The 14,551-nt window shown below is 57.4% G+C and overlaps 2 protein-coding genes across 2 annotated transcripts; one reads left to right on the top strand and one right to left on the bottom strand.

Annotated features, from left to right (window-relative positions):
- Positions 1-674: 674 nt before the first annotated feature.
- On the top strand, positions 675-4,601 carry TMEM125 (transmembrane protein 125). The gene is made up of 2 exons (XM_040611368.1): positions 675-960; positions 1,071-4,601. The coding sequence occupies exon 2, from the start codon at positions 1,383-1,385 to the stop codon at positions 2,043-2,045; it is 663 nt and encodes a 220-aa protein (XP_040467302.1). The 5' UTR covers positions 675-960; positions 1,071-1,382; the 3' UTR covers positions 2,046-4,601.
- A 2,039-nt stretch (positions 4,602-6,640) lies between these two features.
- On the bottom strand, positions 6,641-11,438 carry C11H1orf210 (chromosome 11 C1orf210 homolog). The gene is made up of 5 exons (XM_040611130.1): positions 11,372-11,438; positions 11,126-11,226; positions 8,708-9,215; positions 7,894-8,040; positions 6,641-7,426 (listed from the first exon to the last, which is right to left on the bottom strand). Exons 2-5 carry the CDS (start codon positions 11,210-11,212, stop codon positions 7,062-7,064), a joined length of 1,107 nt encoding a protein of 368 aa, XP_040467064.1. The 5' UTR covers positions 11,213-11,226; positions 11,372-11,438; the 3' UTR covers positions 6,641-7,061.
- Positions 11,439-14,551: the final 3,113 nt, after the last annotated feature.

Raw genomic sequence — 14,551 nt, forward strand, 5'->3', positions numbered from 1 at the left:
GTGTGGCTGTGACGGGCGAGGGTGCACCATCCATCCTGGAAGGTGGCCAGCGAGGCAGCTTGTGGGTCTCCAGGGTCTGCCCCACGTCTCAAGGGCTCAGCCATACCCAAGAAGCTTGTGTGCTGCCTTCCCCAGCACTCCTTGCATTGGGTACTAGCTGTGCTGGAGGGTTCCTTTGGTGCTGTGGGACCAGCTGGAGCACTCACATGCCAGGGCAGAACATCATATAAGAGCAATGCAAGTGGTTTCCACTCTTGGTGTAAAACTGCACCCAGAGAGGCGCTGAGAGGGGGCAGGATGCTGGGGAGGCGATGAGCCCGGGAAGCCGAGCTGCAGGTTGAGACAAGGCGCTGTGCTGAGGGGACACCAGCTAAGCAGAGCACCACAGAGCCTTCCAGTGGTGAAGTGCTTCAGGGACCAGCAGGGAAGAGAGCAGAATTGTAGGGTGCCAGGTCCCAGCTGTCTGGGGGCTCTTTCTGGGGAAGTGCTGAGACCACTGGAGATGTAACCTTCAGGTTTCTGGAGGCAACTTGGGAGGGGAACCCACTGGCAGTGCAGAGGTAGGAACATGGCTGAGAACACGCAGCAAGGGCAGCTCTTGCTCTTCCAGCAACTGGACTGGAAGGGTTAAGCCCCGGTCCTGACCCCCACCTCCCGCTGTCTTTCTGGGCTGCAGAGCCAGTTGGTGACAAGAGGCTGATGCTGATGAGGGAGCATGTGAAGCCCGAGCTGTGAATGGGGCTTTATCCCAGGAGGGACCTGCCTCTGCTCCATCCCTGCCCTGCTGCCAGCACCAGCTGCAGGCGCAGCGATGTGCCAGTAGCCTCTGAGCTGGGAGGCAGGAAACTCGCCCTTGGGGCAGGCTGAGGTCTCCCTGCAGTGCGTGGAGGTCTCCTGGGAAGACATGCATGGGCAATCTGTGCTCCAACGCATAGGGCCTTTGTGAGGGAGGCAGGAAAGGTCCGCAGGCCAGCCTGGCGCAACCAAGGCTCAGGGTTTGGCGGGGGGTTGTTTGGTACAGGGGAGCAGGGTCTCTGTTTAATGATATCTTCTCTTCTTGACTCTTACAGATGAAAGACACAGGAAAGGAAGGACACAGCCCTGGTTGTTCTCTTATGGTGCTGCTCTGGGGATGCTCTACCACGTCCTGCAGCCCTGCCTGAGGGGTGGGCTCAGCCTCAGTGCATGGACCATAGCTCTCCAGGTGGCACTGATGCAGAAAGGAGCTCCACTAGGCTCCAAAGAATGAGACAGAGGCATCCCCGCATAAGAAATGCAGCTGCATTTGCAACTGCTGCTGCCTTGGCTCTGCACTTTGCTGTAAGGGTATAGATTCATCTGTGCAACCGCCCCACTGTGCCCTCCCCACCCAGCCACCCACCATGCCAGAGCTGGCAGAACTGAGCAACCCCCGCACCCCTGCGGACGCGGACCACATCCAGAGGAACATCTTGGAGGAGCATGTGGAGCTTTGGTGGTTCCAGGACCCCAAGAAGTCCATCCTGTGCTATGGGATGGCTGTGGTGCTGATCCTGGCCTGCGGGATTGGGGGCATCATCCTGCTGTACAGCACTAGCAGCCGGTCTGGGGAGTGGCGGCTGGCCGTGGGCACCACGCTTTGCCTCCTGGCCCTGCTTGTGCTGCTGAAGCAGCTGCTGAGCTCTGCAATCCAGGACATGAACTGCATCCGCAGCCGGGATCAGATCGAGCTCCTGAAGAGCGGGGGCTTCTCGGACTGCCTGATGCTGCTGCTCAGCGCCCTGGTGCTGGTGGTCTGTGGGGTTGTGCTCACCATCCTCTCCACCACGACCATGCAGCTCAGCCCCGCGCGGCCACTGGCCAGCATGTTCACCAGTGGGGTTGTCCTCCTGACTGCTGGCAGTGCCATCCTCCTCTCCCTGCTGCTCTACCTGCTCTGCACCTCCTGCCGCCAGGCTGCTCCTCGGAGCCTGGAGACTGGCGACATCCGTGTCTTCACCATCTCCGGCCGCCTTGCTGCGAACAGGCGGCTTCCTCCCACCTCCAGCATGGCCAACCTGATCTGACTCAGGACACCCCTGCATGAGCTTCACTGGATACGACCCACACCAGGGTGTGTGCCAGCCTTTCCAGAGCACTGCGGTGTGCCTCGTGCTTCTTCTGGAGATGACTGGCGTTTGCTTTGCCCCAGGCTGACAGCACAGCAGGGACCTGGGGTGCCTGGACAGGCTCCGTGACCTGGAGAGCGCAGCGCTGGCCTGTTGGTGTTTTATTTCCACAAAGCCTTCTGCAACAGCTGCTGCCCACCCGGCTGTGACCTCTGGGACAGAGTTAAGGTGAGCCTGCCCTGAACCCTGAGGACCCCAGGAGTTGGTTCCTGCGGTTCCCAGAGCTGCATCGTGTGCTCTCCTGGTCGAAGGGGCTGTGATCGCAGGTGGCATAAATCCACCCTGCGCTCTGTGCACAGCCACCAGCTCCCAAGCAAAGTAGAGCCTTTAGCAGCTAAGGAACGGCAGGAATATTCTGCATGTCAGCAGGAATGCAGCACAAGTGAAGGGAGCTTAGTGGGAGGTACGGCTGCAGGGTTTGCTCCCAAGAAAGCACCTGTGTGTCTGTGGAGGCAAGTGTGGGATTTGCATGGGATTCTGTGTGCCAGAGCCCCAGCATAGCTGGACCTCACATGAAATGCCGTTTGTGTTTGCAGTGCCAAGGTTTGTTCCAATATTACATTTCTGTAGCCCACCATCTTCCGTGGTGGTTTATCAAAGGGGCGATCACATGGTGTTGGTGTCAGGGATGAACTGTGTGTTAGGGCTCCGCTATCATGCCAGCGTGCTCCAGCCATGCCAGCCACAAACAGCAAGGTGCAGTCACTGGGGGATGATGGTGGGATGCCCATATCCTGGGGCTGCTGCTGTGCCAGGGTGGTGAGAGGGGGGAGCACTGGTGCCCTCTGACAGCACTTTCCCAAGCAGAGGCATCTCTGCTGCCACGGGAGCACTGCAGCTCATCCCAGTCCCTGCACGTTCCCATGCTGTTTGTCTCCCAAGTGCTGCAGCTGCTGCCGGGCAGAAAAGTTCTTCTGCTTCAACTTGGCCCTTACCTGGAGCTTTTTTAGTGTTTTCTTTCCACAAAGTGTCTATCACTGAGGTATCTTTCCCAGAGGCAGACTAACAACTCATCCCTGGGAGCTTTTCCTGTGACTTGAGGCTAATTTATCTGTCAAAATTCTCATTTCCTCCATAGACCCATGAACCATTTCACTGCCCTTTCTATCTATAGACACAGATCCTAACCTCCTAACGAAGCTGCTCCTGTGCAACCTTCTCTTCCTTTTCATCTTCCTGTCTCCTCCTATCACACCCTCACCTGAGCTGCTCTGCCCTGGAGGTTATTTTAGCTCATTATTTGCTAAGTTCCCTCTGTAATGGGACAAGACTGAGCTATTATTTTTTGGTGCCTGGTAGCGAATTTATTTGGAAGAGGACAGTAGCTCATTCCCTTAGTAACAGCTTGAATCACTGGCTATGTTACACCTGGAGGCAGTGTCAGAGTTCAGCATCAGTGAACGCCACCAGGTGTATGCTGGACAATGAGGACTTCATCCCTTTGCAGCTCCAGACCACACCATCCCGATGCACTCAGATAACATGAGGGTAATTCTGTATTCATCCACTCTTGCCCTGCACCCGCTGGCTTTCCTTACCCTAAAGACCTGGTTTGTTTTCTCCAAAGTATGGGAACATCATTTTGGCTTCTCTTTCTGTACCTCTGTTACTTCTACATTTTCATCTGCCACTTTCATATTATCCATAAATTTTATTAAACTGCTGTTCCTCCTGCCTCTTCATCTGCCCAAGAGTTCAGAGGGTGTTACTAAGCTCAGGTCCTTCTGTGCTAAACCCTCTGCAAAGGAAAAAGGCATCCTTCCCCTCCAGGCTGTTTGACTGTGGGCCCAGCGGGGACCCCTGTGCATACACTGGGAGGGACAGGCCAGAGCTGACAGTTTTGCACCATCACTGTTACTGCTGCTCTGCACGTCTGTGTCAGTGCGCGTGCAGAGCTGCACCACCTCTGCCCACATCAGTGCTTTAGTAGTTACTCCCAGCTCCCCCAACCTGCACGTGTGGACAGGCCACAGCTGCCTGCACACCAGCTGCTTTGCACATCTGGGCATTTCTGTGAAGATGCGTGACTGTGCCTAGCTCACAGCTCTGCACTGCCTGCATGGCAATGCATCTTCCCCTCCATAGCCCCTCCAAAATGTGCCCCAAGTATCCATGAATTGTGCCAGAAAAGGATGCTGGTGGGCTGCGTCAGCAACCCAAGGAAGGAACGGCTGAGGACGAGCTGTTCCTGAAGGTGGTGGCTTGAGTGTCTGGTGCCCGGATGGACAGCCCGCACTGCCCCAGTCACTGACTCATCTCTGCAGCGGCGGTACTGGTTTGTTCCTTTCTTGGTTCCTGTGTTGTGCGTGGAAATACATAATAAAGTGTTACAGAAGTCGACCACGTTGAAGGCTGATGCTTGAGTGTCAGCCTCTCTGTGAAGCGCAAAGTGGCAGGACTATGCAGAGCTGGCCTCTGCTCAGGCTGAGCCCAGGGCAGAAATCACAACAGCCCAGGTTCCCTCCTGTGGCCATGGTTTTGGCTCACCAGCTAGTGTGGCAATGCCACCCCAGTCCCCAGATGCATGTACTTATTTCCTGATACACAACTCCCACCTCCAGATGCACACGCATCTCCCTCTGCTTAAGGACAGGGAAGACATAGCTGGTCCCCCTTACCACTGCTCTGTGAACCTAAGACCTTGCTGTGCCCCTGAAAGATGCTCGTGTGGAGCACGCAAGCCTCCTGAATATGTCAGTGCTGGCTGGTTTGTTTATAGAGAAGCTGTTTCGCCCTGTGGTGGGGCTGAGCCTTGAGCCTTGCGGCAGCAGCTACTGCCTGCAACAAGCCTGGAACCAGTCTGCCTGCATACCTGCTGCTGCTCCCGTCCACCAGCCTCAACCGCGGCCCTTCCAGCAGCTCCCTGGGGGGACACCCCTGGAAAAAGCTTCTCCTTTTCTCCTCTGACGCCCTTGTACTCCCAGCTCTGCAAGCCAGATGCATTACCCCCCATGCAAGCTGCCAGGCTCCTGCCCACTTGCACTGGGGCTGCCTGGAGAAGGGTCAGAGGGGCGGCCATGGGTCCTGGGCCCCCTGCATGCCAGAAAAACAGCCACATCTGCTCGGTTAAAGAATAAATGGGTGGGCCTCCCAGCATGGTCAAAGGAGACAAGCAACCCACCACTAGGCACTGCAGGACAAGAGCCAGCAAGATCCTGGATAAATAAGCCTGGGCAGCTGTTCTTTTAATCTCTTTTAAGACATCGCTGAGACCAAAAGTAAAATAATGCATCTAGCAGTTCACGTGATTGAAAAACCCAGAAAACACCCTCCAAAAGATAACTAAAATGCATTTTCCCAGCCCTCAGATTTGTCTCCTATCTTACCTGAAAGATATCGTAAATTTCCAAAAATTACAGCATATATTCCAATTTCACAGGTAACTGTTAACATGAGCCCAGAAGGCAAAACATGAGGCAGTGACTGCAAAAGTAAAGGTCGGTTTAGAAATACAGCATTGAAGAGTGAAAACTGGCTGACCACTGAAACAAGCCAGCAGGTTTTCCTCCTGCTCCTCATGGCTTCAAATGGCACGTTCCCTCTCTGGAAGGTGCTTTAAGTCACTGGCCTGTATCACCTATCCAACACCTAACCCAGTCGTCCCCTTTGGTTTACATTCTCTGATGTGTATTATTTACTTTTGGACACACTGTGCTCTATAAATAGCTTAATGTGTAGGGAAACAGAAAGGCAGTTACAGTGACATGGGGGTTTGAAGGAGATTCGAACGTTAGCTGTGCGGCAGGGCTGCAGAAATGCTGTCCCTTCATGCTTGGAAGCATGACAGAGAGATTCCCATGCTATCAGGGATGGTAATGACCAGGCTGTGCCCTGGGAAATCTTCCCAGCTGGATGGTACCAGTCTTGTGAATCACTTACTAAGGAGCTGAATGCCACTGCTGCTCTCTGCTTTTAACTCCAGCATGACCCGCACAGGCATGACCGGCTACAGCAGAAACAACTTGCAGTTACCTATGTCTCATGTGCTGTTTATCGTACCACAAAGATGACAGGAATGCAAAAATTATAATGTGCGTATAACTCCACGGGTAGAGATACAGATGGGACTCTGTAATGGGTGCCAGGGGACAGGGCTGTCTCGCCCCAGCACACGTGCCTGCCTGACGCCACAACTAGTGCTGCCAAGTTTGCTCAGCTGTGTTGAGCTGACATGGGAAAGGTAAGTGCCCTTCTAGCATGTCCTGCTGGAGAGGGAAAAGAGAGAAGGGACGTGGCGGGAAGCAACGCTGGAGAGATATGCACAGAAACCCTGCAACGACACACCAGGGCTGCCTGTGCCACAGCAGGTGACAGATTTGATGCACAAGAGCACTCTATGCCACGGACCTGTCCTCTCACCGCTGCGGTTAGCAACGTATGCATTTATGGTCCTTGAAAGCACATGCAAAAGAAGTTGCACCACAGCTATGGGCTGGGGGTCTTCTCCCAGCACCACTGCTAGGATAGCCCCAACAAACCATCACAGGCAGCAGCAGGGTTAAATCATGTTTAATCACACCCTGGAGTGACACAACATTGAGGGACAGAGCAGGGCTGGGTCTGGTCTTGTGGGTCAGTGGGGCTGGTGCCTGAGATACCGTAGGAAGCACAAGGTCGGTCACCTCTTCCCACCCCACCAGGCTGCCTGGACACAAAAGGCACATTCTCTTCATCTTCAGCATCCAAGCAGGGCTGGGAGAGCCGCAGAGGGTCCATTGTCCCTGCCTCATGCTGAGGCACCGTGGATCTGGCTGCCTTCAGCCTCCATCACCACTCGCAGCCCTTCTCTCCCCTCCTTTCCTCCTGCCCCCAGCCATGTGGGGCCAACAGCCAAGGGAAAGTGGGAAAGGGCAGGAAGGGGATGGAGGCAGGGGGGACAGCAAATGCTGCAGTGGTGGTGGCTGGGCTGCAGGCTCAGATGGAGAGGTGGGACTCCCGCTCCTCTACCCCTGGCAGCTGCTCACTTGGCTGGATGTAATTGTCCTCAATGAAGCCATCATCATCCTCAGCTTGCAGGTCGGCAGCACCAGGCACGGGGTGTCCCTCACAGGCCCCCCGGCCTGAGGAGACCCTGTCCCAGCCGCTGCCATCCTCCATCGGGCTGCCTCCGATCGAGCTGGTTTCGGGCAGCGGCCGGTGGCGGTAGCTGGCGAAGTTCTTGTGGAAGAGCTTGCATTTGGCACCCAGTGCAATCAGGATGGAGATGACAATTGCTGCCACCAGGAAGCCCACCAGGTACGGCCAGCTCCTTCCCCCCTTCCCGGCAGGTGCTGTGGTGGCTGCGGCACAGGAAAGGCACATCAGGGCACGGCCGCTCAGCCTGCAGCGTGTCTGGTGCTTCTCAGCAGCCAGCCACACGCGTGCTTGCAGCATGCAGCCAGCGCCGGATTGCTTTCGTTAGGAGCAATATAAATGCTCTTCACCAGAGCGTGTGAACACTGTGGGGAAAACTGCCAGACGGCTGTCTGATACTGGTGTCCATCACCATGGCGTCTGTGCTTTGTGGCATCTGCGAACTTTTCTGTTGCAAAGCCAGCAAACACCTCCAGGTGGTGGCCACTCTCCCCACCAAGCCACCACTGGAGGCCACCCTTCCCACCAAGCCCCTGCACCAGCGGTGGCCAGGCAGCCTGAGCACCTGGGACTGCGGGGCAGAGCAGGGGGTCTCTGCCTGCGGTCCCCTCTGGGGTAGCAGGGGCAGGAGGGAGATAGACCTTACAGAGGCCGCTGCAGCTCCACAACTTACTGTTGCTGTGGGTCACTGGGATCTGCTGCGCCGTGCTGACCCCCCGCGGAAACCGCTGCTTCATCCGGCAGCCGAGGTCCCGGGGATCCAGGGCAGCAAGCTCCCGGCCCCGCAGCCCCGGGGGCGACGCGCAGGTCACCTGCGCAGCTGGGAGACACACGGACTAAAGTGAGATGGGGGGTCTTTGCCCATCCCCTCCCCAGTTTAGAGAAGACAATCCCCACTTTCTCCTGGGTTAAATGGGACACATTGCAAGGTGCTCCTGGCTCTGCCCTGCAGCCTCGCTGGCCCTCAGGATATTGTAAGGCACAACCAAAGAAAAGATTCCCTGACCTATGTGTGACTGTGATGAGCAGGCTCTTTTTAACTGGATAATGCCAAAGTCATGGATACTGATAGAAACCCCACTGTCGCAGGACTGCTCTTGCCTGGGAGCTGGGCTCAGAGGGTTGGCCTGATCCAGCTCCACTGGAAGAGCTGCCAGGTGCTCAGCAGCTCTTGAAAATGTGGTCACTCCACTTAGATATATATAGGTGAATTTAGGGGCTGAAGTGTATGTGCAGCCCCTTTCCCAGAGAAGTGGCTACATTATCCTGCTGTCATTCCTAGAAATCTTTGGTATCTTTGGCATGTAACTGCAAGCAAGGAACAGAGACATCACCTTTCAGTTTGCTGTCCCTCAACAGGGTGGGAAAGGGTGGAGAACCATTTGAGAGCCTGCCTGGGGGCTGGAGCGAAAGGATTGAGCGGGACATCTGCACCCAGGGTTCCTCCTGCCCAGCACCTCTCCTGCCACCTACTGCCATCTGCTCACCTTGCCTGCGCTGCAGCCACTGCTGCAGAGGGTATGCGGTGCAGTTGCAGACCCAGGGGTTCCCTTCCAGCCGGACCTGTGGGACTGCCTCCATCAGCTCCAGGCTCAAAGCATCCACAGAGACCAGCACATTGTGCTGTAGGTCCAGATGGAAAAGAGCCTTCAGCGGCAGGAAGAAAGGGACCTCAAGCTCTTGCAGACTGTTGTTTCTTAGGAGCAGTGTGTGCAAGTTTCCCAAGCCCTTGAAAGAGTCCGTGTGGAGGTAGGCAATGCTGCAGCTACTCAGGTCCAGCAGACGCAGTGCCTCAAGGTTGGAGAACACTGCTGGGCTCAGCACCAGCAGGGCATTGCTAGAGAGGTTGAGGGAGTGCAGTGAAGGGAAATGCATCAAGAGAGTCCTGTGACGGGGCATGACCAAGGAGTTGAAGGAGAGGTCCAAACTGGTGATGTTGCTTGGAAGTGAACTTGGAGAGTGCAGGAGGCTCTTCCTGCTGCAGTCAGCCCGTCCCTGGGAAAAGACCTGCTGTCTGAGATAGACTATCCGTGCTGGAGAGGACCTCTACACTGAGACTCCCCAGAAATTCATATGTCTTAACTGATTATCCTTGCAGAGTTTAAAAAAGCAAAGACACAAGTTTAAAAAACACATGAGCTGCTGGTTTGGTGTGGACAAAGATAAATGGACAAAGATGAGCAGGACAGCCCAGGACTGAGAGCAGCAAACTGAAGGAGTAAAGGAGGAGCACAGGGAGCTGGACGGAAACCCAAACAGACAAGGTGGGTGCAGAGGGACCAGGTTGTCACCCTCTTGTCCTCCCTTACAGGGCAGTTGTCATATGGGGTCACCTTGCAGAAGGCCTTCCTCTTCCTTCCCCCGATCCCCACCTCCAGCCCCTGGGGAGCTCTTGCATGATACAGGGGCATCCTCCCAGCTGGGGCAGGGAAGTGGTCGAGACCCCTGCCCGCTGTGACGGCAGGCAGGCAGGCAGCTGGGCTGCTGAGCGGTGGGCACCCGCACCAGGCACCCATGTCAAGAGCTGCTCCCCAGGGCCCGTGCAGGATATAGCACCCATGCCTCCAGCCCTCCTGCATTTCTAAGGAGGCACTACAAGCAGCAGCAGCTTAGTGCAGGCTGGCTGTGGCTATACTACTAAACAAAACAGACCAGGGACCATTTGCTGCCCCAAAAGACCAGCAGCATATGCTGGATGGGTCGATCAACCCAGATGGATGGACTTCTTTCCTGAAAAACAGGGTGGCCAAATTCACGTTGCTTTTGAGGAGCAGTCCCCAGCATGTATTACTTCTGCCTGGGCTTTATGTGGGGAAGGGCCAGCTGCCCAAACTGAAGCTGCCAGAGAGCAGGTCAGCAGTTTAGGTTTGATTGGGCAGGCACGGGCTCCTGCTGTGTTTGAGCCCCGCAGGCAGAGATGCCATGCTGGAAGTTCACTGTGGTCTATAGTCCCAGGTTTCTACAGCTGGCTGCTTTCCAGCTAGCTGGCCTTTCCATTTCTTTGCCTCTCGCATGATCACATCTCTTTTCATTCTCCTGTATCCGGCCCTGCCGTCCCAGCTTGCTAGAGGAACAGATGTGCACTTATAAACCTGGGCTGCCGAGGACAGGGCTATAATGGAGCCAACCCATGCGGGCACCACACAGGTCCTGTCTCAAGCTCAAAGAGGGCTGGGCGCGGGGAGGCTGGGGAAAACAGTGCAAACCTTTTGAGGGAGTATCTGAGAGCTGGATGGGCAGCGCTGCCCTGTGCCATCCACAGCAGCCGCTTTTCCTGCCTCCCCCTGGCTCCCCTCCACGCAGCCCAGCTGCAGGCTGCAGTGCGTGTCCCGGTGGGATGAATTAGTTACATTTCCTGCTGCTCCTCGCTAGGCGCTCAGGGATCCTGACCCCATGGTCGCCCTGACCCTGGCTTCAGTCACTGCACCACCACGCACCGGAGAAGGGAGTGAGGGGTTGGGAGCCCCTCAGGGATGTGCCTGGGTGCTGCTCGCCATGCACCCCTTATGGGTGGCTGTGTTATGGCTGCAGCCAAGAGGCCCCCGGAGCCAGACATGCCGTGGCTCAGACAAAGCCGTGCCAGCCCTGCCCTGCGCCGGTGGACAGGCTGGACAGCCTGACATGGTCAGGGGCTGCGGGGCTGGGAGTGAGACAGCCAGGCTCCAGCGGTGGGTGAGCCACCCCAGTGGCTAGTGGCCACTGGCACAGCGCATCTCGCAGTCAACTCCGCTTGCTCCTGCAGGGTTTCATTGCTCGTCATCTCCGGCGTGGTGCGGAGCAGGAGCTGCCTGCCAGGGCCCGCTGCCCCGCAGGCGCAGGCTGCCGCCACCCCGGCTGTGTCGGAGCGGGGTGCCCCTGCCTGCCCCCGGCTGCTGCCCACACCGCAGCCCCCCTGGCCCCCCTACCTGGTGGTCGAGGCTGCAGGGGTGTCCCATCACCACTGACCAGGCGCCGAGGAGGCTGCAGATCCCGAGCAGGCAGGCAGGAGCCATTTGGCTCCAGGAAACTGCCGGGCAGAAAAACAAGTCTCAGGGAAAGCTGGGAAGGCAGCGGAGCCGGCCGTGCCGGGCGAGGTGTGGCCGCGGCTGCACGTCCCGGGGCCCCCAGCGAGCCCCGCGCCCCGGCCGCACGGCCCCGCAGACCACCCGCACCTGGGAGCCGGCGCGGCCGCCGCCGAGGCCCCGCTGCCGCCCGAGGCCGGCGTGCGGGTGAAAGGTGGCGGTGTGGGTTACACATTAACTGCCGCGCCCCGCCACCTCCCACCTGCTGCCTCCTGGGCCACCACCGACCGCCAGCACCTGCCCGGTGACCGCGAGGTGCCGCGGGAGGCACCCTGGTGGGAGAGAGCGCCAGGAGGGGCTGGGGGGCTGGGAGGGGGCACCCCTGTGCCATCCGCCATGAGGCGGCCGGGCTCGAGGGGAGCGGCCGAGACCGGCCCCAGTGCTGTGCCCCGGCCCCACGCACCCAGGGCAGGGCAAGCCTCGGCCAGAGGAGCTGGGGCTGAGGCAGCAGGAAAGTTTGCTGCAGGAGAATAAGTCTTGCTGGGATTCAGGTGGAAGGGGATTAAAACGTGCAGCAAATGGGCAGGTCCCTGGGCCTGGCAGTGGCTCCTCGGTGTTGGCTTTCCGGCACTGGAGAGTCACTAATAAAAAAGTGACCTCCCTGAGCAGCACCCGGTGCTCCTGGGAAGGTCCCTGAGGATGGGGGAGCCTCCCACCAGACCTCATCAGCAGTGGCCTCTGCTAGCCCTGCTGTAGAGTCACTGAAAAGCTGGGAAATCGTGTCAGAGCAGCATCTTGTGGATGTTTGCTGGCACGTGGTCAGGTAGGACACACTCCTGTGCCCATGCGCTTCATGCCGGAGCGGGTGAGTGGTGAGGGCTGGCAGACCCACGGCCTGGGCAGGGGAGGTGCTGGCAGCACCCGCTCCCACCTTTGCCGCTGCAGCAGGAGGGAGCCTCAAGCTCTCTGCTCCCTGCTCCCCATTCCCACTCCTGCTCAGCATCAGGAAGGCGCCTGCCAACAAGAGCACTGCGGACCTGCAGTTTCCACCCCAGCGGCAGCCGGGACAGGGCGGCCCCGCTTCCCCCAGCTGCCAAGGGACTCCTCCACAGCCGCGTGTCCCACCCTTTCCTCGGGGAAAGGGCTTCCCAGCAGCCTGTCCTTCATCCTGCAAGTGCACGGTGGATGCCAGCACAGTCAGGCAGCTGCCTGCTCCCCAGCCACCCTGCCAATGTGAGCAAGCAGGCTGGGGATGCCTAGCGCCCTGCTCCTGGGCTGCTCTTATGTCTGGCAGCAGCAGCCCTTAACCCAGCCTTGCAGGGCCTCCATGGGAGCCGCTGTGCACGTAAAACAAAACAAACAGCTGGAGAAGCAGGGCTAGAAAATGTTGCTGAGGCAGCCCAGCCCATCGGTGGATTTGTAGGGCGTTTGCGTTTCCTATCAGGAAATGTATCGGTGCGTTATGGTTTCTGGCATACGGTGCCGTGCATTAAAATGTGCAAATGATAACAAAAAGGGGTATTTTTGTCACACTTTTCTTTTTTTTTAGCCTGTTGTGATTCAGCAAAAAAGTTGAGGTCTGTGAATTCAGCAGAAATTCAGGTGCTTTCAGTGTGCTGTGGGTTGGGCAGCTGGCGCTTTCTGTATTACAGGAGAGCAAGTGTGGCAAGCTGCTTTGGCTGGGCTCAGCGGCACCCAGCTCCCTTGTTCCTCCTCCGGAGATAGTAAGGTTAAATGGGAGCTGTAGGGTCCTGCTTGGGTCTCCCCACAAAACCTCCCAGCAAGCTTTCTTTCCTACTCTGCTGCCAACTCAAGGGATCTGCACAGATAGACACGTCTTATCCAGGTGTTCCTAGAAAAAGTGGAAAGGGACAAATCAGCTTGGGTCAGATCCTTTGACGGACCACTGAGATCTCCTGAGCATCACCTGGTGTGAAGAGCTGACCCCAAATGTCTCCCATTCCCTGAAAGAGCAAAGCAATGCGCCGTTTCCCCTAGGGCAGTATGAGGAGCCATGCTCTGCTCCCTGGAGGAGCACACTGCAGGGCCCGCAGTTGCAAAGCCTTCCCATAAAGCATGTTTGTTCTGTCTACATAATCCTGTCCTCAAATGGATCCTCGTGTCAGAGGACATTTCAGAGTGCATCATAACTCATGTGCGCTGGCAGAGCACAGAACAAGTTGCTTCTCCAAGCGCAGCATGTGTAAGCACCTGGTGGCACAATGGCAATTATGGTTCTGAGCATGACTGGCCTCTACAGCCAGTCACCCAGGGGAAGAAGCCATTTATTTATCCATTGGTGTATCCATCCCCTTCCCACAGCTGTGCTGAGTGCACGGATGACTCCGTGACTCAATGCACTTGCAAATGTGCTTGGGGTTTGCCAGGCAAATGGGGATGTGGGGTTCCCCGGGAGGGCACTCGTGGCAGGAGGGACCAGCCTCTGCTGCCCAGCCTTTGCATGTCCCACTGCAGGACGGCCTTGCGCTCCACATCTACATTATGGTTGTGCCGCAAGTGCCCCAGGTGTCTCCCGAAAAATAGCCCCTCGTCTATGCACAGCCCATGGCAAAGCGTTGTGCTTAGTGTTCCAGGCAAATGGGGGCAGCTGCATTTGGTGTCCAACTTTTTCAGTCCTCTCCATCCCTCCTGTTGCGGGGTGGCTGTGCTGGAGGAGCCCCTGCCTGCTGCCATCGCTCCCTCGGCACACTGTGGGCACCGCGCGGCCCCGGAGCGCGCTGTAAATAGTCGGAAGTGATGAATGGATTTCCCCTTCCTCTCCATGTGTGCTTTAGATTTTTGGCCGGATACAACATGGGCTCGGGACACACCAAAACATGAAGCTCACTCCCCAGCAGCCCTGGCTTTCACGTGGGAACAGTTCGATTTGTGGAGCAGAGTGAGGTTTGGCAGGTGAAGCTTACCGTGATTTCCTGGGGAATGCCTTTCAGTTGCCAGGCAAAGAGCCCAGATCCCACTGGAGGCCAGGGGCAGCCTTGCAGGAGGGTGGGTGTGGGACCCCCTGGGGCTGGGGGGGCAGCAGGGCCATGCCCTGCCATCCCTGTGCCACTGCCCCCGCTGACGCTGTGCGTGGGAAAGCACTCAGGGAAGGCCAGGGTTTCTGCTGCGTCCCGCTTCCTCCCAGACATGTTTACTGCACCATGGAGGGTTTTCTGCCCCCGGCAGTGGCTGCCCTCCCACGCCAGCTTTTCGTCGTCCTGCCTGTGCTCCCCCTCAGCTCCTTTCAACCCAGGCAGCGGCCCCGCGACAGGCCACTGCAGGCATGAGTCCAGCCCCGGCATAACAGCCCAGGTGGGGCCGTGCCTCAGC

The sequence above is a fragment of the Falco naumanni genome, chromosome 11 (genome assembly GCF_017639655.2).
Source record: "Falco naumanni isolate bFalNau1 chromosome 11, bFalNau1.pat, whole genome shotgun sequence".
Taxonomy (NCBI): Eukaryota; Metazoa; Chordata; class Aves; order Falconiformes; family Falconidae; genus Falco; species Falco naumanni.

Bases quoted from the DNA above. Each gene is read 5' to 3' on its own strand.
- TMEM125 (XM_040611368.1), top strand. From the start codon at position 1,383: ATGCCAGAGCTGGCAGAACTGAGCAACCCCCGCACCCCTGCGGACGCG.
- C11H1orf210 (XM_040611130.1), bottom strand. From the start codon at position 11,212: ATGGCTCCTGCCTGCCTGCTCGGGATCTGCAGCCTCCTCGGCGCCTGG. The intron at 8,041-8,707 runs GTGAGCAGATGG...TGTGTCTCCCAG, and splicing joins GTGGCTGCAGCGCAGGCAAG to CTGCGCAGGTGACCTGCGCG. The intron at 7,427-7,893 runs GTAAGTTGTGGA...CCTGTGCCGCAG, and splicing joins CCCAGTGACCCACAGCAACA to CCACCACAGCACCTGCCGGG.